Source organism: Camelus ferus, chromosome 28, assembly GCF_009834535.1.
Source record: "Camelus ferus isolate YT-003-E chromosome 28, BCGSAC_Cfer_1.0, whole genome shotgun sequence".
Taxonomy (NCBI): Eukaryota; Metazoa; Chordata; class Mammalia; order Artiodactyla; family Camelidae; genus Camelus; species Camelus ferus.
The window spans coordinates 6,331,995-6,356,832 of NC_045723.1; the positions used below are offsets into that span (position 1 = coordinate 6,331,995).

Consider the following 24,838-nt stretch of genomic DNA (forward strand, 5'->3'; position numbering starts at 1 on the left):
CAAAATACTCCCCCCACGTGGTGCCTGCCTCTCCTGCCTTCCAGAGGGGCCCCCAGAGTCCAGGGCCTGAGGCTTCTGTTAACATCCACGTGTCTGTGTTTGTCTAACCCCCATCTCAAACCACAGAAGATCTGAACCCAGTAATAGAGCTAAATCCACAACTATCCGTGGTGTGTTCCTGTGTACACAAAACCAAGGTCAAGCTCTAGATCACTGCTGTCCATAGAAACATGATGTGAGTCACATGTAACTTTAAACGCCCTTGTAAAAGATAAAGGGAAAAGATGGAATTAATTTTGATAATATATTTTCTTTAACCCAATACATCAAAATACAATCCTTTGAACAAGTCATCAATATTACAACTATTAATAAGATTTTTAAGGTTTCTTTTTTTCATCAGAAGTCTTTGAAATCCACTATGTATTTTACACTTGTGGTATATCTCAACCAGAGCATTGCATTTTCACTGGAAACACTTATCTATATTTTATGTACTTCATAAAGTTTTACAGCTGAAAAAGCAGCTTCACATACTTGCATTTTTCCAATCATACTTAAAAGTTTTCCAATAACTGAATCAAGTAAGAGTTTTGAAATTTAAAGGTGAATTAAGTAAACTTCAATAGAATGTAAAATTCAGTTCCTTAGTCATTCTGCTCACCTTGCAAGTGCTCAACAGTTACAAACAGTTCGTGGCTAGACTGTGAAAACAGTGGGAGGAATAAAGCATGCCCTTGTGACAATAAAGCCCCTCTCCCCGTGGGAGAGAATTAGCTGTAAACTTAAAATCTCCGGCCAGGGTTTCCCAAATTAGAATGCAGAAGACTGACTTAGGGGATTTGTAAAAACTGGATGCCCGACCCACACCTAGAGATTTGCCTCTGGAGGCCTGCGGTGGGGGCCAGGAGCATCCACTTTGAGGAGACCCAGGGACCAAACTTTGAGACTCATCACACAGTATCAGTACAGCCTGCCTGATACTGTGTCCCTGATAATTCCAGAATGCACCAGGCCCTGGCTCAACCAGGACTGCCAAAGACAGGCCCACAGGCAATCCACTGGAGTGTGGGGAGAAAAGGAAAAGGTAACTTTTATTTTTATCCCTTCATCCCTATTTTAGCTTGTGGTTTGTGTAGTCCATACGTAACTTGGTACACATATGTTGGTAGAACGTATTTTTAAAAATTTTAATCAATAGGGGCAAATTCAAAAAGTTTCCACCCATTGTGTTAAGCAGTGGTTTCTATCTTCAAGGAGCTTAGAGATGGGGAGATAATGTCTAACGTGGATAACCTTAAAACAGGGCAGATGAAAGAAAAACTGAGCTTTTGTCAAGGTTCAGAAACAAGAGTCCTTATTTCCAGCCGGGCTGATGAGGGACACAGGGACCAAGGCATGAATAGCCTGTGGGACGGGACTCGTGGCCTCGTCACAGAAGGACAGGCTCCCGGGGGCAAGTGCAGGGTGGAAGGCATGCAGAAGGGAGAGCTGTCATGTCTTCAGAGGAAAGAACGACCCGACTTCTCTGGGGCAGCATGATGACAGAGGTACCTAAGGGAATGTAGGCATTTGGACGTCATTTAGTGGTTAAAGAGGGCCTGCTTCTCACTGCTGTGGCCACGCCTTGGTTTAATAAAGATGGTGCCCCTGATACAAGAGCCACAGGGCAACTTGACCCAGTTTGAGACCATGCTTCCCCACACCTCCTCGGACTGGCGATCCCAAGCCTCAGCTCCATCCACCACCCCAGGTGCCCCCTACCCCCTTCCCAATTTGGGGCAGCAGTGGAGCGGCCCGCACGGTGGCACCCCCATCACCAGCCACCATGCTCCGCCCACAGCCCATGCAGAGTCACTGTCACACAGAACGTGCACTTTTATTCCAGGGATTCCCAACATTTTAACAGGATGGAAACCTCTGACAAGGCAGGCCAAGACCTCTGGATGTGGCTTGTGGACCAGATCAACTAAGGCTCAGAGACCATGAGCCCCAAATATGTGTTAATGGAGTGAGTGGCCCCCACCTGCACAGGTATAGGGCCTGGGGTCCAAAGTCCTGGAGCCGAGGTGGAGCCTGTTTCATTTGCGCACTGCCATCCATCACCCACGACCCCCGCCGTCTCCAGTGACCAGGCACTACCCAGAGCAGCCGCAGAGCACAGCCGGCTGGGTCCAGACTGCGCTCAGCAGCCCCTTGAGAACCTCCTGCACTGACTCTCAACGAGGATGAGGTATACAGAGCTCGGAGGGCACGGCGTCCGGGTCCACAGCCTAAAGGAAGCCAGCCCCGGCCTGGCTATTCCGGGGCGTTCAGGAACTGATCACCCGCTGCCGGCTCAGCTTCTCAATCGTGTCCCGAAGCATCAGCGTCCAGTCGTCACCCTTCCGCATGGCAGCGCAGCGCGCCTCCTTGCTCTCCAGGGCCAGGATCTCCGGGGGGATCTCTGGGGTCAGCCCGGCGGCCAGCACAGCCTCCGGGAACTTGGCGGCAGAGGCGGGAGCCAGACAGCATCGGGGAGGGCTGTGGGGTTGGGCAGGTGGGAACAGGAGCGCCGAAGCCAGTAGCCAGAGGGACAGGTAGGGGAAGAAGGCGAGGCGAGGAGGGAGAAGCAGGAACGGGGAAGGGTGGGGGAGGGTGGGACATGGAGGAGAAAGAGAGAGGAAGAGACAGATGAACTTGAACTTCTCTCTGCAGTGACTCTGCCAGCAAATTGCTCCTCCTGGTTGGAGACCCAGCTCCACTGGCACATTCATCATGCCTCTTCTTCTGGGGCCACAGTTCTCAGGACACGGTTCCCCGCTGTACCCATCACGCTCATAAAAGCCATCTGTTCACAGTCCTGTCTCCCCTGCTTGGGGAAGAGGAGGGCCACTGAAAGCCAACGGGCCCCCCGTGACCCAGGCGCCCACCACCCTTACCTGGGCTGCTGCCTGTCTGTCTGTTGGTAATGGTAGCTCACGGCCACAGCCGAGTGAGGGCACAACAAGTACCAGTTCTCTTCCCAGCAGCGGCTCATGGTCTGGGTGATGGTCTCATCCGACACCGACTCAGACGCTACTGCCTCTGAAAGCTGATGAGTTCTGGGGTCAGGGGGTGGGCAGCAGGGCTGGGGGAATGTGGGGGAAAGGTGACCAAAAATCCTACCGGGTAACACAGCCAGATACACACCAGAAACTCAAATGAAACATTCAGACTGACTAGCTCAGATTCAACTCGGAGAAAAATCTGCCTTCCCACATTTCCCAGTTTGACACAGATTCACTCAAGTTAGGGGAAGGATATGTTTGAGTTTCAGGTCAATACATTTAGTTAGGATTTGGCTCATGAATCAGCAAATTGGTATATAGTTTTGTTGGACAACCTGACGAGACACAGGCGAAGGGCATTCGAGCATCCCTGGGGCTTTTTTGGTGGTGCATCTGCTTCCTGCGGGTGTGAGAACAGCTTCTGTCAGTTCCCACCCAGGTCTGGTGGCACCTCCATCAGACAGAGGAAGACTCCCTCTGGGTGCTTCCTCGGTGTAGACAGTGTATTTGATCGTTCTCTGAAAATGCACTGCGTGCTGACAACATGCCAAAAACCCTGGATATACTCAACTGCGTCAGAGACCATAGGGTATTATTATAAATCGTTTCGCTACCTTCCTGACCCATTAGGGTTCACAGAAGGCAATGAATATATTTTATTTATCTTTGTATCTCCAGCACCTAGCACAGCTCCTGGCTCATGATCGATACATAACATGAATGAATGAATGAATGAATGTGTTCCAGCAGATGGAGGATCTTCTGTGTGTACAGCCAGGGAGAGAAGGAAGAATCGGGGGATACGGTGTCTGTCTTCATGGAGCATCTCATGGACACAAGGAAAGGGGATGCAGATGTCAAAACAAACTATTAACCAAGTTAGTTGAAATCTGGTTGTGTTATAGGAATGATTCGTTCCCCGCACCCGGATTTCTATGTTGAAGCCCTAATCCCAGTGTGACAGTGTCTGGAGGTAGAGCCTTTGGGAGGTAATTAGGTCGTAGGGCTGGAGCCATCAGGAATGAGATTAGCGTCTTTATAAGAAGAGACCAGAGAGCGAGCTGAATCTCTTTCCACCATGTGAGGCAGCCGTCTGTGACCCAGAAGAGGGCCCTCGCCAGAACCCAGCCATGCTGGCACCCTGATTTCAGACCTCCAGTCCCCAGAACTGTGAGAAATACATCTGTGTGGTTTATAAGTCACCGGTCTGCGGTATTTGTCACAGCAGCCCAAACTGATTGACAGGTTGCATCAAAAGAAACATAGATTCTTGAAGACAGAAATTCCACGCCAGTCTGCGTGGATGACTGAGCCCAGAGAACTGTACCCAGTTCTGGGCACAACCCTGTAAGATGGACATTGACTACCCCAAATTATGACGCGGAAGGGACAGCTAAAGAAACCAGGAAGGCTAAGCAGGTAAATAAGATTCTCTCCAATTACGGGAATCAGACTGCTCAGCAGTGCACAAGCTAGAAGTAGCAGATTCCAGCTCAGCATATATGAGGTCGAGAGGTCCTGGTCATTGGAGGTATACACAGTCCGGATGGCCACTCGGTGGGAATGTGGTAGAGAACATTAAAGGTAAATTCAACATATAAAATCCTCTTTTTAATATTAAATAAGTTTCCATCACCAGGCTACATTAAAATAAAAGCAATCCCTTCCAACTAGACTCCTACCACTCTGAGGAGATGAAATTTCTCCTTCTTAATATAAAAAACTATATTCAGTGGCATATATGTGTGTGTAACTGACTCACTATGCTGTACACCAGAAACTAATACAACACTGTAAATCAGCTAGACTTCAATTTGAAAAATGGGCAAAAAAAGTTAATAGAACAATAGTCTGTGCTCATACTGGATAGGAAAAGTGGTTTCTAGTTATTATTATTGGAAATCAACAACAATAATAAATAAAAATAATAATAGTTACTATATTTAGCCCTATGTTGCCAGGCAGTATACAAAGTGCTTCATGGGTATCACTTGACTTAAATCTTCAGCAGTGCTATGAGGTAGGCATTCTTATTTTCCCCATTTTATAGATGAGGAAACTGAGGCCCAAAGTTTAAGAAACTGGTCCAAGGTCTCACTGCTGGCTTGGAGTTGAGCCCCATCTGACTCTAAACCAATAATTTCTACTGCCTCTCCTCATTTGACAAATAAATCCACAGAAAGTGACTGCAGAAGTGCCAAGCTCATAGCAGGTACTCGAGGAACAAATGTCCCCTTCCCTTGAACAGATTCTCAAACCCCAAGTCTAATCTTGTGGTTGCACTCTTTCCACACTCCATGGTGTGTGGGTGGGGACTGACCTTGCTGTGCAGCTCCTCAGGCAGACTCACACTTTGGGTCCTTTCAAACTGCTCCATGAGGGCTCTTGTCCCCTGGCTGTCAGAGCCGGAGAGCAGCCAGAAGATCCTCTCCATGTTGTAGGGCACCTGGGCAGAAAGGCAGGGTCCCGGGGGTCACACTGACCTCAACCCTTGTCCATCTCCACCCAACCAACACCTGGGTCCGACCTGCACACCTCCTCACAGGTCCCACCTGAATGTCCATCGCTGATGCCAAGGTTGGTTTGACTGCCCTGGACAGAGAGAAGTCTCCCCGCTGGACAGTCCTGTGGATGATGTCATTGCAGTTCACCGCCACGGCCAGGTGGATGGGCAGACCCATCTTCTGAGCAATGCACCCGGCTTAAGACAAAAGAGGAGAAGCATCATGGTTTCTTAGTGCACAAACAACAAAAGGAAAAACAGATAAAGTGAACTGCATCAAAATTGAGAAACTTTTGTGCTTGTTGAAGCTTTCGTGTGTCAAAGGACACTGTCGAGAAAATGAAAAGACAACCTACAGGATGGGAAATCCTATTTGTGACTCGTATATCTGATGAGGGACTTGAACCCTGAACAACTCATCAATAACAACACAAACAACCCAATTAAAAAATGGGTGAAGATTTCCCTGGTACTGGTGATGCTGAGCAACTTTTCATGTTCCTGTTGACCATCTGCATATCCTCTTTTGGAAAAATGTCTTGTCAGTTCTTCTGCCCATATTTTAAATGGGTTGTTTGTTTCTTTTTAATTGAAGAACAGTTGAACAGTTGATGAACAGTTGATGTAAAATGCTGTATTCGTTTCTGGCGTACAGCATCGATGGACTTGGAGGGCAGTATGCTGAGTGCAGTAAGTCAGACAGAGAAAGACAAATACTGTCAGATATCACTTACATGTGGAATCTAAACAAATGCAACCAACTAGTGAACATAACAGAAAAGAAACAGAGGGACAGATATAGAGAAAGAGCTACTGGTTACCAGTGGGAGACGAAAGGCAGAAGCGAAAGATGGAGGTGGAGGATTAAGAGGTACAGACCATCAGGTATAAATTAAGCTACAAGGACATATTGTACAACATGGGGAATATTACAATTTTATTATTATTTTATAATAACTATAAATGGGATATAACCTTTACAAACTGTGAATCACTATATGGTATACCTGTAACATAATATTGGACATAAACTATACTTCAATTTAAAAAATATGATATTGTAAAATAAATACATAAATAAATTTTTTAAAATGGGCAAAGGACTTGAATAGACATTTCTCCAAAGAAGATCTACAAATGGCCAATGAACACATGAAAAGATGCTCAACATCATTAGTCATCAGGAAAACACAAACGAAACCCACAGTGAGGTACCATGTCATACCCAGTAGGATGGACAGATAATAACCAGTCTTGGTCAGGATGGGGAGAAACTGGAACCCCCATGCACTGTTGGTGGGAATGTAAACAGTGCAGCTGCTTTGGAAAACAGTCTGGCAATTGCTCTAAAAGTTAAGCATAGAGTTTTAATATGATCCAGAAATCTACTCCCAGTTATATATACTCAAGATAATTGAAAACAGATCCACACAAAGACATACACAAATGTTCATAGCAGCATTATTCAAAATAGCTAAAATACTGAAATAATCCAAATGTCCATTAACTGATCAATGGATAAATAAAATGTGGTGTAGGCATAGAATACAACAGCACTCAGCCATGAGAAGGACCAAAGCACTGATCAACACAGATGAGCCTTGAAAACATTATGCGAAGTGAAAGAAGTCAGACACAAGCCACGTATTGTATGATTTCATTTATATAAAGTGTCCAGAATAGGAAAAATCTGTACAAGCAAAATAGATTAGTGGTTGCCTAAAGCTGGGAGGACAAGGACTGACTGCTACTGGGAACAGGGCTCCCTCCTAGAGTGATGAAAATGTTCTAAAATTGATTATGGTGATGGTTGCACAAATCTGTGTACACTAAAAACTCTTAAGCTGTATACTTTATTTTATTTAAAAAAATTTTATTGAAGTATAGTTGATTTGCAATGTTGTGTTAGTTTCAGGTGTACAGGAAAATGATTCAGTTATACATATATGTATCTTTTTCAGATTCTTTTTCATTATAGGTTATTATAAGATATTGAATATAGTTCCCTGTGCTCTACAGTAGGTCCTTGCTTACCTATTTTGTATATAGCAGTGTGTATCTGTTAACCCCAGATTCCTAATTTATCCCTCCTCCTCCTTTCCCCTTTGGTAACCATCTGTGTCTGTGAGTCTGTTTCTGGTCTGTAAATAAGTTCATTTGTGTCATGTTTTAGATTCCACATATAAGTGATATTACATGATATTTATCTTTCTCTGTCTGACTTACTTCACTCGGTATGATCATCTCCAGGTCCATCTGTGTTGCAGCAAATGGCATTATTTCATTCTTTTTTTCAAGTTGTATGCTTTAAATTAGTGAATTGTATGGTATAGGAATCATATAGCAATAAAGTTGTTACAAAAAAAAAAAGAAGAAAGAAAGAGGGGGAGAGAATGTTACTGTGCTGGATACTGTTCTCCATGCCACGCCCCCCGCCAGGCACTGACACACCCGCTCACCACCATTTGCAGAAGAGAAAACAAAGGTTCTGAGAGGTTGAAATGGCCCATCCAAAGCCTGCTAAGTGGCAGAGTAAGGATCTGAACTAGGTCTGCCTAAGTCCGGAGCACATGCTCTTGTCCCCTGAGAGCCTCCTGGAACCATCGCCTGCAGACTGAGTGTCCTGGAAAGGGACTGGGGGAGGACAGGGCAGCACCCTCCGGTCACCGTAATAGCAGTTCCTGTCTGCATGGAACAAGCAAGGAGTTCCTCACCCTGAGAGACAGAGAGCCCAGAAAGGTAACATAAGTTTAGGAAGGTTCCTTGAACGGTTTATCTCAGATGAGTAGGTAAAAAGTTAGGGGTAACCACACCACCCAATATCACTCTTAATTTTGCAAAGCGCCTTCACAGTCTTAGTTGATGTGATCCTCATGTCACCTTGTATATGACAGAGGAGCAGTGGAGGTTCAGGCGGGTCCAGGACTTAAGGTCAAGCGGCTGGCTGCTGCTGGGGTAGGGCTAGACTGGAGCTCCCTCTGAAAATGTGACTTTTGTGCCAGGCACTGTGGCAGGCACTGGGACACGTGCAGGGGGCATCACTCACTTGGGGGTGAAGCAAATGGTGAGGGTGGTGGGCTTCCTCCTTGTGTGGGAAGAAGGCTGAACGTCCTTATCTAACAGCCAGCTCACCGTTCCTTCCATCCCTGTGTTAGTGGAAGGAGTCAGGACTGCTAAGATGCTTTCATGATCTCACCTAAGCCATCCTTGGTGCCCATCAGAAGCGACGCCACTGACAGAACCATCGGAAACGGTAACCCAGCCCATCAGGAAGTAACCCCACGAGCTCGAGAGGATGCAGACTCCGGAGCCCGCCTGCCTGGGCTGCAATCCCGGCTCTGCGACTGACGAGCGTGTCACCAGGGGCAAAATGACCGGCTTCTCTGTGCCTCGGCTTCCTCATTATAAAATGGAGATTATAGGATCGTCCCCCTCATAGGCACACAAGGATCAAACAAGTTAATACACAAGAAGCGCTGAGAGCAATTCCTGATGCAATCCGTCTAGTGCTTCACAAACATTTAGCATCAGCCCAGGAAATGACTTCAATGCCACGCCGCTGCACAGCACCTGACCCTCACAAAGTTCACGTACACACAGAAACGATCTTATTTGTGCCTCACGGTTGTCCTGAGAGATACAGTAAATGGTTCAGTCTCTCTTTTACAGCCAAAGAGCTGAGTCTAAGGGACAACCATTCAGCTCGTAAAGGACCGAACTGGGGCCAGAGCCCCAAGTCCAGAGCTCTTTCCACGTCACGTGGACTCTGGGGAGAACACACTCCCACAGCAGGCAGCGGGCCGAGGCTGGGAGTAAAGTCCCTGTTTCTGGAAGACAGCACTGCCAGCCGGGCACAGCGGCTGAGCTTTGACCTTGTCTCTCCACCCTTGACTGAGCAAACGCATCAGATCAGGAGGCTGGAGCATGTGGAGGTTAACCCGTCACTTTCTCCCTTGCCCCCAACCCCAGAGAGAGAGGCAGAAGTGTTCTGGGGGCTTCTGCGTCGTTTCCATCACCTTCAGACTCAGTGTCCCCTAGGACTTAACCTTTGTCTTCACAGTTACAGCCAAAGAGCAGCTGGGAGGACTGGGGCCACGGGCATTTTTCTGGAAAGTCCATTTCCGCCCAGGGGTCTCCTTACCTGCCAGGTTACCAGCAGCCCCTGTTGGCACAACCACCTCCACAGCGGGCAGGGGGTCCGTGTCTAAGGATGGTGCACACCGGAAATAGGCGAAGAAGTGGTGGGCCATTTGCACCAGGACCCGGGACCAGTTGATTGAATTCAGACTCATCAGATTGTGCTTCTTGACAAAGGCCACGTCTGCAAACACGGCCTTGATCGGCTCGTCCAGCTCATCACTGTTCCCCTCCACTGTCAGGGGAGAGAGGAGGGGAGCTATCAGGGGCATGAAGACCCCCAGGGGGTCAGCACTGGTCCACAAGGCCCCCATGCTGAGTCCATCCTGCTGCGACCTTCGCTCACCTTGGTTTCTTTACTCTCATGTGTCTTGGCCTGGTATTCTAGACTCAAAATTAAGCTTCTCAAGGACAGAAACCATGTCTCATCTCCTTGTCATCTTTCCAATGTTTCTACCGTTATATAAAATTAGTTATAAAATGTCAGCCTTCTGGGATATTGGGGGAAGAATTCCTCTTGGTGCTCCACGCCTACTTCCCCTCCCTCTGGGAGCAAGGAAGGATGCTTCATCAGGTTGTGAGATGCTGAGACGCTGATCTTTACTCCACGGTCCTCTATTAGGGGCTGGGGGGAAAAGAGTCACTCCTCTCACGTGGTCTGTCTTTCTTCTCCCATTGAGATCACAAGGGTTACGTGCCCTCTACCCCTATGCGGCAGGTAAGCTTGCACAGGCAGAGCTTCTCCTCCCTCAGCTGAGTGTGTACACACTCTAATTTATAGAGGAATTACTGGGTAAATTTATGGGCAAATCAGCTACTAGTCCAGGTTGCATTTCTCAATCCAGCCCAACCAAGCAATCAAGCCAAAATTGATCTCTTTTTCGAAACTTGGGTCTATTTCTCCATTGGATCCAAACTTGGAGGAGAAGGGGGTAAGATTATTGGGGGGAAGTGCCAGAGTTGGCTCTGAAGTTACTATTCATTCCACCCGTCACCACTGTGTAGCAGCAGAGGCTGCAGGACTGACTCCAGATCTACACACAAGAGGGATGTTTGCTGGGTTCTAGGGAAAGATTCACTGCTTCGACAAGAGCCACAGGAAGAGACACTTGGTTACCGTAAGTAACCATCATATGCTGCAAGAGGAATGAGCCTGAGGACTGGAAGATGGAGCGGAGAACCAGGGTCCCTGAAGGCACTACTGAGTCACTGAACCAACCAATCGGGAGCCCATCCCACCTCTAGACTCCCAGATATATGTGCTGGAAAACATTCCTGTTCAAGCCAGTCTGAGTTAGATTTTCTGTTACTTTCAGCCAAAAACCTCCCAAATAATATATAACTAGCTCTTGCTGATTACTCTATGCTTAAGAAGAATCAAATACATGTATGTATGGAAATTAATGACTTTAGAAAACATCAGTGTCCAACACACAATAGTCCAGGTGGCCCGTCCCTACTCCCTGAAATGTTAACTCCTGAATTTATCCACATCCTCCGGGAAACCAAATCAGAAGATTCCCGAAAAGAAAGGGAGAACTTGGCAGCAGTTTAGAAACAAAAACTAATTCCTTGAAAGGCCACAGCCTTATCTTCCGGGAGCTCAGAACATGTATGCCACAGAGATGCCCTTCAGCTCCAGCAGCAGCACATTAGGACCATACACTTTTCACTGCAATGTGTATGTGCTTGTTAAAGGAAAGAGGCAAGGGGGTCTCTGCTTACTTGCTAACAAACGGACAAAGAATATTCATGCTGCTCCCATGGGTCAGGTTTGTTTTCACTGTGCTTTTGGACCTTGACAAAACTGATGTTACAGAAAACATTCTTGGGGGGGAAGGTCTAGCTCAGTGGTAGAGCACACGCTTAGCATGCAGGAGGCCCTGGGTTCAATTCCAGGATTATAACAGGAGGCCAGGCTGTCATAGAAGGGACGCTGTCTCTCACCACATTTGCTGTCCTGCCAGACGAGTGATCAAACCAAGCCTGGCCACCTGGACACCTTGCCCCAGGCCACAGTGTAGAAAACCTCACCAAGACCCCCTGCTGTTCATAGTCCCATCCCTACCTTGGGGCTACTTGGGGTGGAGTGGGGTGTGAGAAGTAGAAATAAAAAAATTTAAAGGATGGCTTCACTCAAGCTCACCTCACCTCCCTACACCCTTGACCCCCGTGATGATTAAACGCACTGGGAATAGATGGCCAGACCTTAAGGAGATGGTTTTCTGTCCTTCCGCAAACACAAAATGCCACAATTTGTCATGTGGCTCAGGAAGGGGGGTTACTAGCGATGGGGACCCCTGAGTAGCTTCCTATTTTAAATACTTAGACCTACTAACCAAGGTCAGCGCTTAGCCGATTCTAGACAGCAGGGGAGGGCGTGAGCTGCCAACAGGTAACGACACATTCTCTAAAAGTAATTATTTAATAGGTTTTTGCCCTCTAAACCTCAGTGCCGCAGCACAAAACCCAAGTCACTAGCCTCAGGCTATGGCTCCGGGTGGCTGCCTGTGTCCGAGGCACCTGGCAGGTTGAACCTGCATGGAGGTGGCATTCTTTGGGGTATGGTTCTAAGCCTGCGCTTCCTAGCCTGATCGACATGGTGAGTATTGGTTTATGTATTCGTTACCTCCAGTAGTCTCTGAGCCTGCTCGGAGCAAAGCCAAGGCATATATCAACCTCAAAACATGACTGATGAGGGAAGGGAAGGGGAGAGAAAGGGAGGAGGAAGGATGGCCAGCTCGTCAATTGACTGGTTTTATTCCAGCCCATCTCCCAAAATAGACCCACTCAAGGCAGGGCCAGGCTGTCCCTGGAGCCTCTGTCCCACGCTTGCCTCCAAACACGTGGACGTTCTCCCTCAGCACCGTTGTCATCTGGAGCTCCTGAATCCTTGTGCAGTGACCCTTGGGCAGCAGGACGATGATGTCCACATTCTTTGCCCCATGAACACTCTCGATGGCAGCACTCCCAGTGTCCCCAGAAGTTCCTGGATGGGATGAAGGAGGAAGCCTCCTCTTTAGAATCAAGAAGATGGAAAAGGAAAGAAATGGCCCCTTTAGGACCATTGTTGCAAGTAAGGCAAGATCTATACCTTAACTGCTTGGAGGGTAGGAACCTGGGTCTTAATCTGGAGTCCTTCAACCTCCAAGAGAACCAGACTGAAATGAGGGCATCTGTGAACCTGGCATCCTGTAATCTATGCATTTTATGTATTTTTAAATACTATTCTGAGAAGATTCCGTAGCCTCCACCAGACTGTCAAAAGGTGACACAAGAGAAGGTTAAGATCTCTACTCTAGAAGAACCAGTAACACACTCCTCGAGACATCAGTGGAGGGCATCCTAGGGGTGGACGCCGGCAAGATGGGGCACCAGCGCGCATGCGCACAACGCACACCTACAACCACAGTGACGCGCTGCTTCCTCTTCTCCAGGAAGCGCTGCAGGAACTGTGCGGTGCAGCCCAGGGACAGGTCCTTAAACGCGTACGTGACCCCGTGCCACAGCTCCAGCACGTTCAGCCCGTTCCTCAGCCTGGACAGATGGACCACCTCTTTGTGTCGGAATCGGCTGAAGGCTCGGTCGATCAGACCTGTGGGGGGAGGGGGGGAGGTTGGACAGTGAATGAAGGGCATTATCTCTTCTCTCAAGTTCTTAGTCTCTTTACACTTTAACATTTGAAATTTCTATCTCTTGCTACCAGGTAGAAAGACCAGAAATTTTTCTCCTAAAAGATGCTGTGTCTGAATATGGGTGTGTGTGTGTGTGTGTGTGTGTGTGTGTGTGTGTGTGTGTGTGTGTGTGTGTGTCTATTATAATCCTAAGGAAAAAGTCTGAAAGACACGAACCAAACTGTTCATGGGTTCCTCTTAGTGGCTCCCCCAGAGGCAGAACTGCTGCTGTAAGACTTCTGTTTTTCACTTTATAAACTTCTTCATCATTTGGATTTGTTGTGTGCACGTATTCCAACAGAGGTTCAATTAAACAATTATGCAACAAACAAATCAGTGTCTCATCTCTTCTAATTTTCCTTCCTAAAGATAGGAAGCTGTTTGCTTGTTTGTTTGTTTTTACATCACTTAACCTCACACCTGTGCTGCCAGAAACTTGGGATGGTTTACGTACAACCCTGCCTAAGGCTAAGGTCATCCAGAGTAGTGTTTCTCAAACTTTAATTGGCAAACCAATCACCTGGGATCTGAAAATGCAGATTCTGGTTCAGGAGGCCTGAGGGAATCTGAGAATTCTAATGAGAACTCAGGCAATGCCATAAGAGCTAGTCTTCCAACCACATTTTGAGTCCTCATCTTCCCAGCCTCAGATTCTCACCATCACCCTATGCATTATATTATACACTTGGTCCACAGACCAGCACCAGTAGTATCATCTGGATACTTGAGAGGAATGCAGAATTCTCAGGCCCATCCCAGACCTACCTAATTAGAATCCACATTTTAACGAGATTCCCAGGAGGGATCTGTAAGCACATTACAGTTTGAGACAAGCCGTTCCAGGACCCTCTCAAAGTCCTTTCTGGAATTATCATTCAAGAAAATAAAACAGCAACCTGAGGTTCAGGTGCTTTGTATGCAGGAAGGAAATATCCCAACATTCAAGCATCTCAGGTTGATGGTGATACCCCTAGTCTTGAAAGAGTTTTTTTAAAAATAAACTAAAAAAAAAGTTCTCTGCTGTTGACTTTGGCATTCATCTCCCTGGAGGTGAGTGGGAGCAGGATGGATGAACCTCCTAGGGGTTAAATGATGGATTTGCAACTCTGTAGGGGCAGTTGGAGGAGCGGGACTGGGCTGGCAGAAGAACAAGATGGGAGAGCAGGAAGGAAGGAGATGCTCACCGGTTAAGTCATCCCTTGAAATGAGCTGAGGGCCAATGAAGAGGGCACACAGCTCCTTCACCAGGTCGGGGTAGGAGAGCGTACTCCACTGACGCAGGGTCTCTCTGTCCAGCTGTGGGAGCTCCTCGGGCATGTAGAGGCCCCCATCTGGAGCATAGCCAGAGAAGAGGGCCCCCTCAAAGTCGACCCGTGGGGCCATCCCCCGAGTGCTGACGTACCACATGACACTGGAGACCTGAGGGAACAGCCCCAGGGGCACTTGATACCCAAGCTGAATACCCTGCAGGACAAAGCTGAAGGATACACAGTCCCCTCAGCTGGCCCCGAGCCATCACTCACCGGGGTAAGTGCCCAGACTGGGAGACTGGAGTTCTGTGAAGTCTTACGCCAGCTTCATTTGAGATATAGCTTCACCGGCTTAGATTCATTTCTCTGCCAGGGCCAGAGGGGAACCCCTGCCCTCTGGCGATAAAATCACCTGAAGCCTTCCACCTGTGAGAAAGGGAATGACCTTCAACTGACTTGGAGGAATTTTGGTTTCCTAGACTGGAGATCTGACACCTCTGAGCCCAGTGCAAGTCCTCCACGGGCTGCCACTATGCCGCTCTGGAGCCTGTGAACATAAGTGCCTCCAACTTAGAGACAGAGACAAATTTAACTTTCCCAATCATGAATCTTTTAAAACTGGACGTGGATACTAATAACAATGAAGCTGGGACAATGGGTATAAGCCAGAACTGTCTCAAGCAAATGAAGCACAGGGTCACCCGGGATGGGGATGCACTCCAAAGAAATGAAATCAGGGTACCTCCAAAAGCCAACTGCAGGGAGTAGGCAAAGAAGGCCCAGTGTTCACGAAGCAGAACCAGGGTAGGAGGAAAGGGAGGAACTTCTGTAACTCTGTGGCAAGGGTTACAGCCAATGCCAACCACCCAAGACCATGGAGTAAGCAGAGGGCGATCCTGTCTGGCCACTTCCTGGACCAGACTGAAGGAAAGGAGGCAATTGAGCTGTCAGAGAAGCTGCCACAGGCAAGAGGGCAGGAGCAGGTGCTGACAGGGCTCCGAGGAACAGCCAGAGAAAACTGCGGAACACGCTTCCCTGGGGATGGGGGTGAGGTGGACCACAGCACACCTGGGGTGCTGGGCTCTGTTCTGGGCTCCCCACTTTAAGGAGGATGAGAGCAAAGTGGCCCGGAACAGACGAGCAGGCCTGACACCAGGCTCTGCACATATCAGTGGAGGAACTGGACTGATTAGCACACAGGTGGCTGTCCTCACCGGGAAGGGCGACCTCCGTTCTGTCCAACGACCTCATGGAGCAGCCTTCTCAGGCCACCAGGGCAAAGCTACAGAGAATATACACCCCTGGGTTCAATGTCAACCAAACTGAGGAGCCCAGCAGCTGCCACAGGAGGTGGTGAAGGCGAGGAAGAAAATAAAGCGCTCTTGTGGGGCTGTCCTACGGGGGCTGCGAGCATCGGGCAGGGACTGGACTAAGCGACCTCTGGCGCGCGGGGTTTTATAATTTGCTCTTGTGACTCAGCTGGGCCCTATTCCGGACGGCAGGCAGGTCAGGAAAACTCTGACCCCTAACCTGGATAAAAAACAAGAGAAACAAGAGGCCGCCCCAAAGCAGGGAAACCTTTCAGGAAGGGCTCCTCCCCGAGGCGAAGAGGTTTTCTCAGCAGGGATAGGGGCGGGGCGGCTGATGATCGCCCCGACCGCCGACCGCAGGCTGCGCCCCTGGGGTGGAGGCGAGGCCGGCCCACGGCGGGCGCCGGCCTCCCGGGGTCACTGAGCACCAGTCCTCCCGCTGGCCCCGCCTCGGGCCAAGAAGGTTTTGCTAAGGTCTGCGGGATAAGCCTCTGAAAACCTCGCAGACTTCTCCGTGTCGGGGCTCCCCCGAGAACGGCACAAACCCTGCAGAAAAGTGCAAAGCATCGGAAACCCTCAGCCCTCTTAGGTTCCCCCGAGTCGCAGCGCCCGAACTAGAGGCTGAAGAAAGGGGCAGGGAGGCCGACCCAGCCACCCTGGAGCCGGGGTTGAGCGAAACGGCGATAAGTTCAAGAGCTCAGAAGTCTCGCTACCGATTACCCCGGGGAGGGCGCCGCGATCCCCGGGAGGGGACACGGGAGGGGACCCGAGGAAGAGACCCGGGGCCGGCGCGCGCGCAGGAGGCCCGGCTGCCAGGGCGCCCGCTCGCCTGGGACGGTCAGGGAGGCGAGCGAGCGGCTGAACCCCAATCCCCGCCCCGGAATCGCCAGGCTGGGCCGCAGGGCCGGAGGGCTGCGGGGCCGGGACCAGTTACCGGGTCCCAGGCTCCGGGCGGCGACGGGGCTGCCGGGCTCCGGACATGCGAGCGGGACGCGGCCGCGGCCGCTGAGTCCAGGCTTCCGGGCGGAAGATGAGCTGGGGCGGGGCGGGGCGGGGCGGGGCGGGGCGGCCAAGGGCGGGAGAAAGCGGCGTGGAAAGATGTGGAGGTGGGAGCGACAGGGGATGACAACGAGAGGGAAACCATTTATTCCTCCCTTGGCATGTTTTTAAGAGACTTTGCTGCTAAGCGCTTTATCCACAGTCTCTTAATCTTCATGGCAGCCCTGAAAGTACCACACGCCTGCATTTTTCAGATTAGAAAGCCGAGGGCAAGTTGGAAAGAAGAAAAACCCTTTCTTTTTGGGGCTTCATGCTTCCCACCTACAAAATCAGAAGGCTGACAAACTCTTTGTTTCTCAAACTAGGGCTAGTGCGTCAAGAATGCAAAATCCTTGAAAAAAAAAAAAAAGAATGCAAAATCCACAGGGATACATGACATCGGCTTAACTCAAAAAGTCTTTGTAGGAAATCGCTTTCCTATTAAGCATAGACCTGTTCTAGGGTAAAACGCATCCCAAATTTATTTTAAACAAAAAAACGCAATACACTTGAAAAAATGTCCTCCGGATATAGTCAAATGACCCTGGATTCGCATTCCATGTTCCTAGGACCCAATGGCACTAGACGGCAAGGTTTGGGGAGCTGGATGGGACACATGCCGGCTAAGGTTTAGACTTGCCTCCAGACTGGCCCTCATGGGGATGGAGGGCATGGACAGCTGTCCTCTGATGTGGCGGTTCTTCTCCTATCTTCTTCCTATTTATGACTTTCTCCTAACCTGTGGTCTCTGCTTACTCAAATTACTTGCCCTTCAAACTCTGGCCCGCACATGGTACCCATTTGACATATCCGTACAAGTGCATACACCCCCATTGACTGACTCCAGTCTGAGCGGGTCTCAGATTCCTGAAAGCGAGAGTTTGCTCACCATGGAATTCAGCCAGAGGCCAGGGGTACCATTCCCAGAGAGGGATATAGGCCCAGCAGGAACCCCCAAAGAGTTTCTATCCACTGCATCAAGTGTACTTAATCACTCAGAGGTCAGGGAAACTGAGGTTCATGGCAAAAATGCTGTAAGATGCCACAGCATTTGTTACAGTGCTCATAACCAACCAAGATGGCATCTCCAAGGACACAAGCTTAGCATGTGCGAGGTACTGGGTTCAGTCCCCAGGACTTCCATTAAAAAAAAAAAAATCACCACGACAAAAAGAACAAAGAGTTCTCCCGCCAGGTCCCTTGCCAGAGTGCTGCTTTTTTACCATCTGAGCAGAGTGTGTGCTTCAGTAAGTGATGTTTGTTATAAGGACTGGATGCTGGTTTCTCAGTCATGTCCTTTCCCTTCTCCTGGTCCATGCTGAGCATTGTTCTATGTGCATGAGAGCATCTGTGCCAAGTTCAAAGGTACTTTTGATCATGCAATGTGGGAAAACATGCCTTCCCAATTATCTTCACTGAAGCGGAAGTAAGTGAAGGCCTAGACTCATGTTTCATTGACTGGAGACCGTTGTCCAGACTGACCCTGTACATGCCGCCTGTTTCCTTGGAGTGGAAATGGATGTAAATTGCTTGTACAGTTCAGAATCTTGGGTATCGCTGGCTATCAGGACGTGAGATCCTGTGCTGACCTTACATGGATTTAGATATATCTGCAGTGGGTTCTTGCTTTGTTCCGGGAGGTGACCTAATTCCACGTGCCTGACAGGTACTGGACCTGCCCTTTACTCTTCCACGCTGACTCTCAGCCAGGACTCACGTCTTCCAGAATTTTCCCATATATTAGCACATTTATCCTCTCATCCACTTTGTCGGCAGGGTTGATGGGGGGTGGGGGCGGAGCCTGATCATCATTTTCAGTTTTCAGGAGCTGAGATTTGGCAAGATTATGACCGTCCTAAGACATTCTATTAGTAAACAGCACAGCTTAGATTCAAACCTAAGTCTCGCAATTCCATATTCAGCTTTCTTTCTGTCCCACCATAACTATAAGTTGTTTGGAACTTGGAAAACAGTTTTCCATTGATAAGAAATTGTGAAAACCTGAGAGAGATGGCAGTGTAAGAGCAGCCTTACAAACATCCTGGGACAGACCACTGGGAGATGCTCGATCAACATCCCATCCTCATCTTGTTCCTCTGATGTGGCAAGAGGTGCAGCTAGAAAATTTATATGGACCCTCAAACTTCTTGCCTTTAGCAGTGGCCAAGTGACCAAGTTCTGGCCAATGCAATACACATCAAAGATTCTGGGAAAGGATCCAAGACAGCTTCAATAAAGAACAGACTTAGCTACTTGTCAGCCAAAACAAAATGCACAACCTAAAAGTTCAGAGTTGTGTTTTATTTGGCAGACCTGTTGAGGACTCGAGCCCGAGAGGCAGCCTCTCAGATCGCTCTAAGAAACTCCTCCAAAGAGGCAAGGGAGGAGCCAGGATATACAGGAGTTTTTGCAACAAAGACCAGGTAGTCGGAACATCAAAAGATTACTGTTAATTAAAGAAAACCAGACATTTCAAGTTAAGGAATTTAGCACTTTTCTGTGTATGGAAAGATGCAAGAGTCTGGGCTCACTGAAATCACTCCTTTGGTGTGCACCTTAGCTATGTAGGGCCAGTGTCCTCTTTTCTCCAGCGTGCAGTCGCCGAGGCTGCAGTGGCTGATGGCTCAATGGCCCCAACATCCTTTGTTTACTGTCATGATAGGTGACATTCTTCATCCACAAAGCCTAGTATGTTTACCATTCGGCCTTTTACATAAAAAGTTTGCCCACCTTGGTCTAGCAGCTTCTTCCTAGGTGGAATGACGAGAATAAAGGTGGGCATTATTGGAACACTTTGGGGGAGACTCGGAACGTGTTGACTATCTCACAACAAGATGCCGTAAGCGGAGCCACGAAAAAACCTGCCAAGAGAAGGAAGGAAGACACTGGGGCCAGGAAACAGTGCCAGTCACACAGAGGCACCAGGCTGAGTTCCAACTCTCTGGTGGGTCCCAACTCCCGCATAAACCAAGCTGTTTACACTTGCTGCCGCTAGGTGGCAGTACTCGGTCAAAAGTGCTTGCAGCTGTTTTAGTGTAGTCAGCACTGTTCGATTTTGGTTCATGGAGGGGACCAGGAAGGGTGTTTCTGTGAATATCAATAGGATTTTCCATTTTTTAAACTTTAATTCATCAGATTGAACATGGCATATATATCCATGTGCCCAAAAGGATTTTAAAAAATAAAGCAAATTACTAGAGTATTGGTGTCTGTAATACATTGGAAATTACTGCCTAATGTTTTCCTAGAAAACTGGCGAAACTAGAATTTTGCCATGAGAATTATCTTTTCTTACTGTGTCTCCCTTACCTCTTGTCCAGGTATCTGATGTAGACTTTGGTGTTGCTACACTAAAGGTTTATCATGATCTCCAGTTGGCATCACCTTCTGTCACTTTTGTGTGTCCCACCCCCAGCCTGTCTGTTATGTAATGATGATTGGAAAGCTGGAGTTGTCTAAAATGTTTATAATATGTTAGAATAGGAAGGAAGCAATCGCTGGGGTACAGGAGAGGGACAGCAGAGGGGGCAGGTTGGCAATGCAAGTCAGAAGGACGCAGATCCCCTCTCTTACCCACACGTTCCTATAAAGAAGGTTTATGAGAGATTCTCAGTTTCTTGTGGGCTCAAAGCAGTTGTGAAAGGCAGCTGGGCACATGGAGCGTCGACCATGCCCCCACAAACCACCAAATAAGCCTCATGAACCTAATCTTCCATGATAATTAATCACTGATAATATCTAAATCTAAAAATGGAATGAGAAGAGAAAAGGAAGAAGAAAGAAGAAAAGATCGTTAAAATGGTGTTATTTACAAATGTGGAGAAAAGTATCAGAAAAAAATTGCCAAAAGAATTGAAAGTAGTTGCATCATCTCATTACTTTAACCTTTGTGTGTGTGTGTTTTATACGCATTTTAAAATTTTAGGGATGGTCCCAGATTCTCAACTTTAGTTGTGAAACTTAAACACTAGGGGAGCTTGCTAAACACCTGGACCCTGCCTTCAGAGACCTGCCTCGCAGGTCTGCGGTGGGCTGAGACATCTGAAGGTCTAACCTGATACAAGAGCTCCCTGGACTGCTTTGGGGAATCCTGTTCTAAATTCCAAGCAGGGGTAGAGAGTAGGATGTAGCCGACCCCCAAGTTCTGTTCCAGCCCCACTCCTTCCTGGCTGTGAGACTTTGAGTCAGTCACTTGACATCTCGGTTTCTTCATGTTAACAAGAGATCACATTAGGTCAGAGCTTCTTGAACTTTTTGAGAGGTGAAGATTGAGAATCTGATGGAAGTCCCATCAGAAAAACGCAGTATGATGCTTTACACACAGTTTCATGGTCCTCTTAGACCCTGCAGGGTCCCACAGATTCTTGGTTACATTTCTTGAACAAATGTTCCCACCAATGTGTCCCTTTCGGCTCTAATGTTTAAGGTTGATCTGGATCCTGGATGCTGTGGGCAGGATGGCCGGAGGAGAGGGCAGGACTCCATCTGGACAGCAGCTTTAGAATCCCAGCCCATTGGGATTCTAACGCTGAACCCACATCTGCTACTGCTTTTTATGGGATCGGAGAGCTGCTCACTAACTTGGCAGATCCAAAAGGGATAAAGATCTTCCTCACCTTGACCAAGACCCTAGGAGCTAAGCCTCCTGGAAGCCCTGAGAGACCAAGGACACCCAAAGCTGTAAGAAAGCAGAACCTTTCTAAAGAGTAGCATTAAATCAGAAATTGACTTACTGTGAAAGATAAACATATCAGCTTGAGGAAGTGGCCCCAGCTCTGCCCTTCTCCAGATCCTCTCAAGAACGGCCTTTCTAGATAAGTAATGATTTTGGTAATGTACTCCGGGCTCTCTCCTCATCCAGCCCATGGGCTGACACTCACTGGGAGAGTGGCGGGCCGATCTGTGCAGTCTTTTGCATCTTTGTCAAGCCTGAGATGACCTTTCATCCAGAGAGGAGTCAGTGTGCAGCCCTGTCCATTACCTAAGGCCGCCAGAAGCCTCTGGATTGAGTGCTGAGTTCAGACCACTTTAGGCTTAATCAAAGGAGCCATTGACTCCTGAGATTAAGGGAATCTTTGGTTCAGAGCCAGCTGGTCAATGGTCACAGGGCCAAGTTCTTAGATAGGAAGAGCAAATTCAGGGTCACTGAAGCTGTGAGCCACCCACTGGGACACGTGTGCTGGGACTGGGACCCCGGTCACAGTCCATCATCCCTCCCAGCCTGGAGGGAGAGGCTGGGACCATGGGGCACACATCAGAGGTCTCGCTGCTCAAGATACTATTTCCCTCATCCACCTGCTGTCCTCCTCTCCTCATTCCATCGGGGCAGGGGCCTGGCACTCAGCACAGCACCAAGAGCTCCAGCCCAGGGAGGTTCAGTGGCTGAGAAACCACGGTGACTGGGGTGCGCCCGGACCCTGAGAACAGAGGAGCCCACCCCTCCCCTGGTAGCTCCTACTTGGGCTCAGCCCTGGCTTGAGTGAGCTAATCATAGGAAAGGCCAGCGCGGGGCGCTGTGGCTGCAGCAGGGGAGTTTCTAGGACAGTATTACATCCTCATTCATTCATTCACTCTATAAACAGTTATTTAACACCTACAATGTGCCAGGCACTGATTTCTCTGGTTCTCTGGTTCTCTGGTTCTCTGGTCCAGCAGCCAAACTTACTGGAGATGAACTAAAAGGGGAGTTTCCAAATTCTGGGTACACACACTTCATTAAAATACAAACCTTGCTTTGCATTTAAGACGAAAATGTGAAGGGCGGTATCTCTGGCGTGGAGGGGACAGCTTTAGGATCGCTCTCAGAAGTCCTGCCTTCTCCGCTCTTTCTTGGCTGTGTGGCCTCAGATGAGATGCTTTCCCTCTCTGAGTCTCCACTTTTTCTTTGGTGGAGTTGCGAGTTGTAGGGTGCATCAGATCCGTCCAGCAGGTGCCCTCTACTGGTGGACATTTTGGTTATTTCATCCCCACCCCCTTTTTGAGGGGGTTATAAATAAATAACACTACAAAGAGAATCTCAATGTGGAGGCTATGCCTTCATTAGCCAAATAAGTTCAAACTTCTGGATTAAAGATATTCCAGGCCACAGACTACATTTTAAAGTTTAATCAGGATTTACTGAGCCTATACTACATATATGAGACCAGGGAATCCCATCAGGTCAGGGAGCCTGGCACAGGCGTCTAGTGACAAGGCAGCCTGGAGGAATTCTGCTAAGTGACTCTCATCTGGTTTTGGCTGTTTCTGTTGAGCTGTTGACAGAGATGCTGGGTTTTGCCCTCAGCATTTTAAAGGCACTATGACACGTGACTATGTACAATCTACTAGGAACTGAAGAAGGATGGGGAGGGGAGGAGGAGGCATGGCGCACAAGTGCACAAATAGCCATCATTACATTGTTACAGTCATCAAGGTTTACTGACCTTGTCTCTGCGCCAGCGACCGTGGAAGTCCAGTAGCAGAGACAAAGATGAACGCTTCCACCCTGCTACTGAGCACCTTACCATCAGAAGGAAGATCTGAAACCAGGAGAGGCTGTAGGACAGAGTGGTACATACAGTGACAGAGGCTGAGTGGTTAGAGTTCAGAGTGGAGAGGAAAGACTTCCAGCTCGGAGGAGGGGAGAGGGAAGAGGCGAGGATGGCTATCTTCTCCCTACACCTCCCACCTGCGTAGGTGGCATCCCATCGCCATGGGAACCCCAGCTGGAGCTTCCAGGAGCATCTTCAACTCCTCGCATTCCCTGGCGCTCACCTATGATAGATGTGCAAATGCTCTCAGTTACAACCACAGAATAACTCTCCAATTCATACCTTCCGCCTCCTCCCAGTTTCAGATCCTCACCCCCTCTTGCCAGAATTTTTGCAGGAGTTTCCTAACCCATTTCTCCACCTCCAGATCTCTCTCCTTCCAGCCTGTCTTTCATGCTACCTCAAGAGTAATCTTCCAAAAATCATAAATCTGGTTATCATTCCTCTGCTGAAGAACTTTTGCTGACGTTCCCTCACGGCAATATCCAAAATTTTGTCACTAGTATATAGTTTCCCTATTTTATTTTTGTCATATCTCCATAGGTCCTTGTGCCAGTTTTTTATGTTTGTTTTGTTACTGTTTTTTGCCTATGTCTCTCAGCTCCTTACCCTCACTTCACCACTCTGCTCTGTGTTTCGGGGGCTGGAGTCTACAAGCTATATTTTCTAAACGCCTTTGCCAGCTGCCTCTCTGTTAGGGCCTAGGGCATGCCGATCACCAAGGCAGTCTTGACTCCCTTAATGCTCCCTACTAGACAGTGAGTTCCTTTATAGATTCAAAATATATTTCCTGCAGGAACTCCATGTAGTTGGTCAGAGTATGCTTGTTGAGTGAATAATCATGTAGTGGAGGAATCAGCTGATGCCTGTGGCTTCGGTGGGAACTGGGGCTGGGGAAAGGCTACCATGGAAGAAGAGAGTGACACTCGTGATCACCATGGAGCACAAGGTGCGTGCTTACAGAGTGGCCCAAATGGAATATTCTAGAATTCAGTTAAATATGGTTTTACTGCACCTCTACTGAACACAGGGCTCAGCAGTCATCTCAGAACCTTCACCCCTTTGTGATCTCTCTTCCTGCACGTGGACTGTCTGGTTATTTGGTTTAGGGTAATAATAGGGCATTTCTAGGCCAACAGTAACCTAACCATTAATGACTCAGGAGGTCGATGGCACCTGGACTATTGTTGTATCAATACTTTCTAGACCCGTACTCCATGGAAAGTGCAGAGCTAAGCTCTGGTTTAGAGGCATTTTCAAGACAGGAACCAAGATACACCTTTATACATTATAAGATAGAAAAAAATACAAGTCAAAAACACAAACTTTGAGGTCCAAAAGATGGGGTTCGTGCTCCTATTTGGCAA

The 24,838-nt window shown here is 48.4% G+C and overlaps 1 protein-coding gene across 3 annotated transcripts; it reads right to left on the reverse strand.

Annotated features, from left to right (window-relative positions):
• Positions 1–1,854: 1,854 nt before the first annotated feature.
• On the reverse strand, positions 1,855–16,944 carry THNSL2 (threonine synthase like 2). 3 transcript variants are annotated; one of them, XM_032469538.1, is made up of 10 exons: positions 16,838–16,944; positions 14,867–15,019; positions 14,528–14,674; positions 13,074–13,264; positions 12,506–12,686; positions 9,674–9,904; positions 5,582–5,730; positions 5,350–5,475; positions 2,922–3,073; positions 1,855–2,523 (listed from the first exon to the last, which is right to left on the reverse strand). In XM_032469538.1, exons 3-10 carry the CDS (start codon positions 14,658–14,660, stop codon positions 2,313–2,315), a joined length of 1,374 nt encoding a protein of 457 aa, XP_032325429.1. In that variant the 5' UTR covers positions 14,661–14,674; positions 14,867–15,019; positions 16,838–16,944; the 3' UTR covers positions 1,855–2,312. The 3 variants fall into 3 exon arrangements, with proteins under 3 accessions (XP_032325429.1, XP_032325427.1, XP_032325428.1); XM_032469536.1 differs by having other exon boundaries at positions 14,528–14,762; XM_032469537.1 differs by having other exon boundaries at positions 12,506–12,658; positions 13,070–13,264; positions 14,528–14,762.
• Positions 16,945–24,838: the final 7,894 nt, after the last annotated feature.

Bases quoted from the DNA above. Each gene is read 5' to 3' on its own strand.
- THNSL2 (XM_032469536.1), bottom strand. From the start codon at position 14,750: ATGTGGTACGTCAGCACTCGGGGGATGGCCCCACGGGTCGACTTTGAG. The intron at 5,476-5,581 runs GTGGGACCTGTG...CTTTCTGCCCAG, and splicing joins CATCAGCGATGGACATTCAG to GTGCCCTACAACATGGAGAG. The intron at 3,074-5,349 runs GTCAGTCCCCAC...AGAACTCATCAG, and splicing joins CTGAGGAGCTGCACAGCAAG to CTTTCAGAGGCAGTAGCGTC.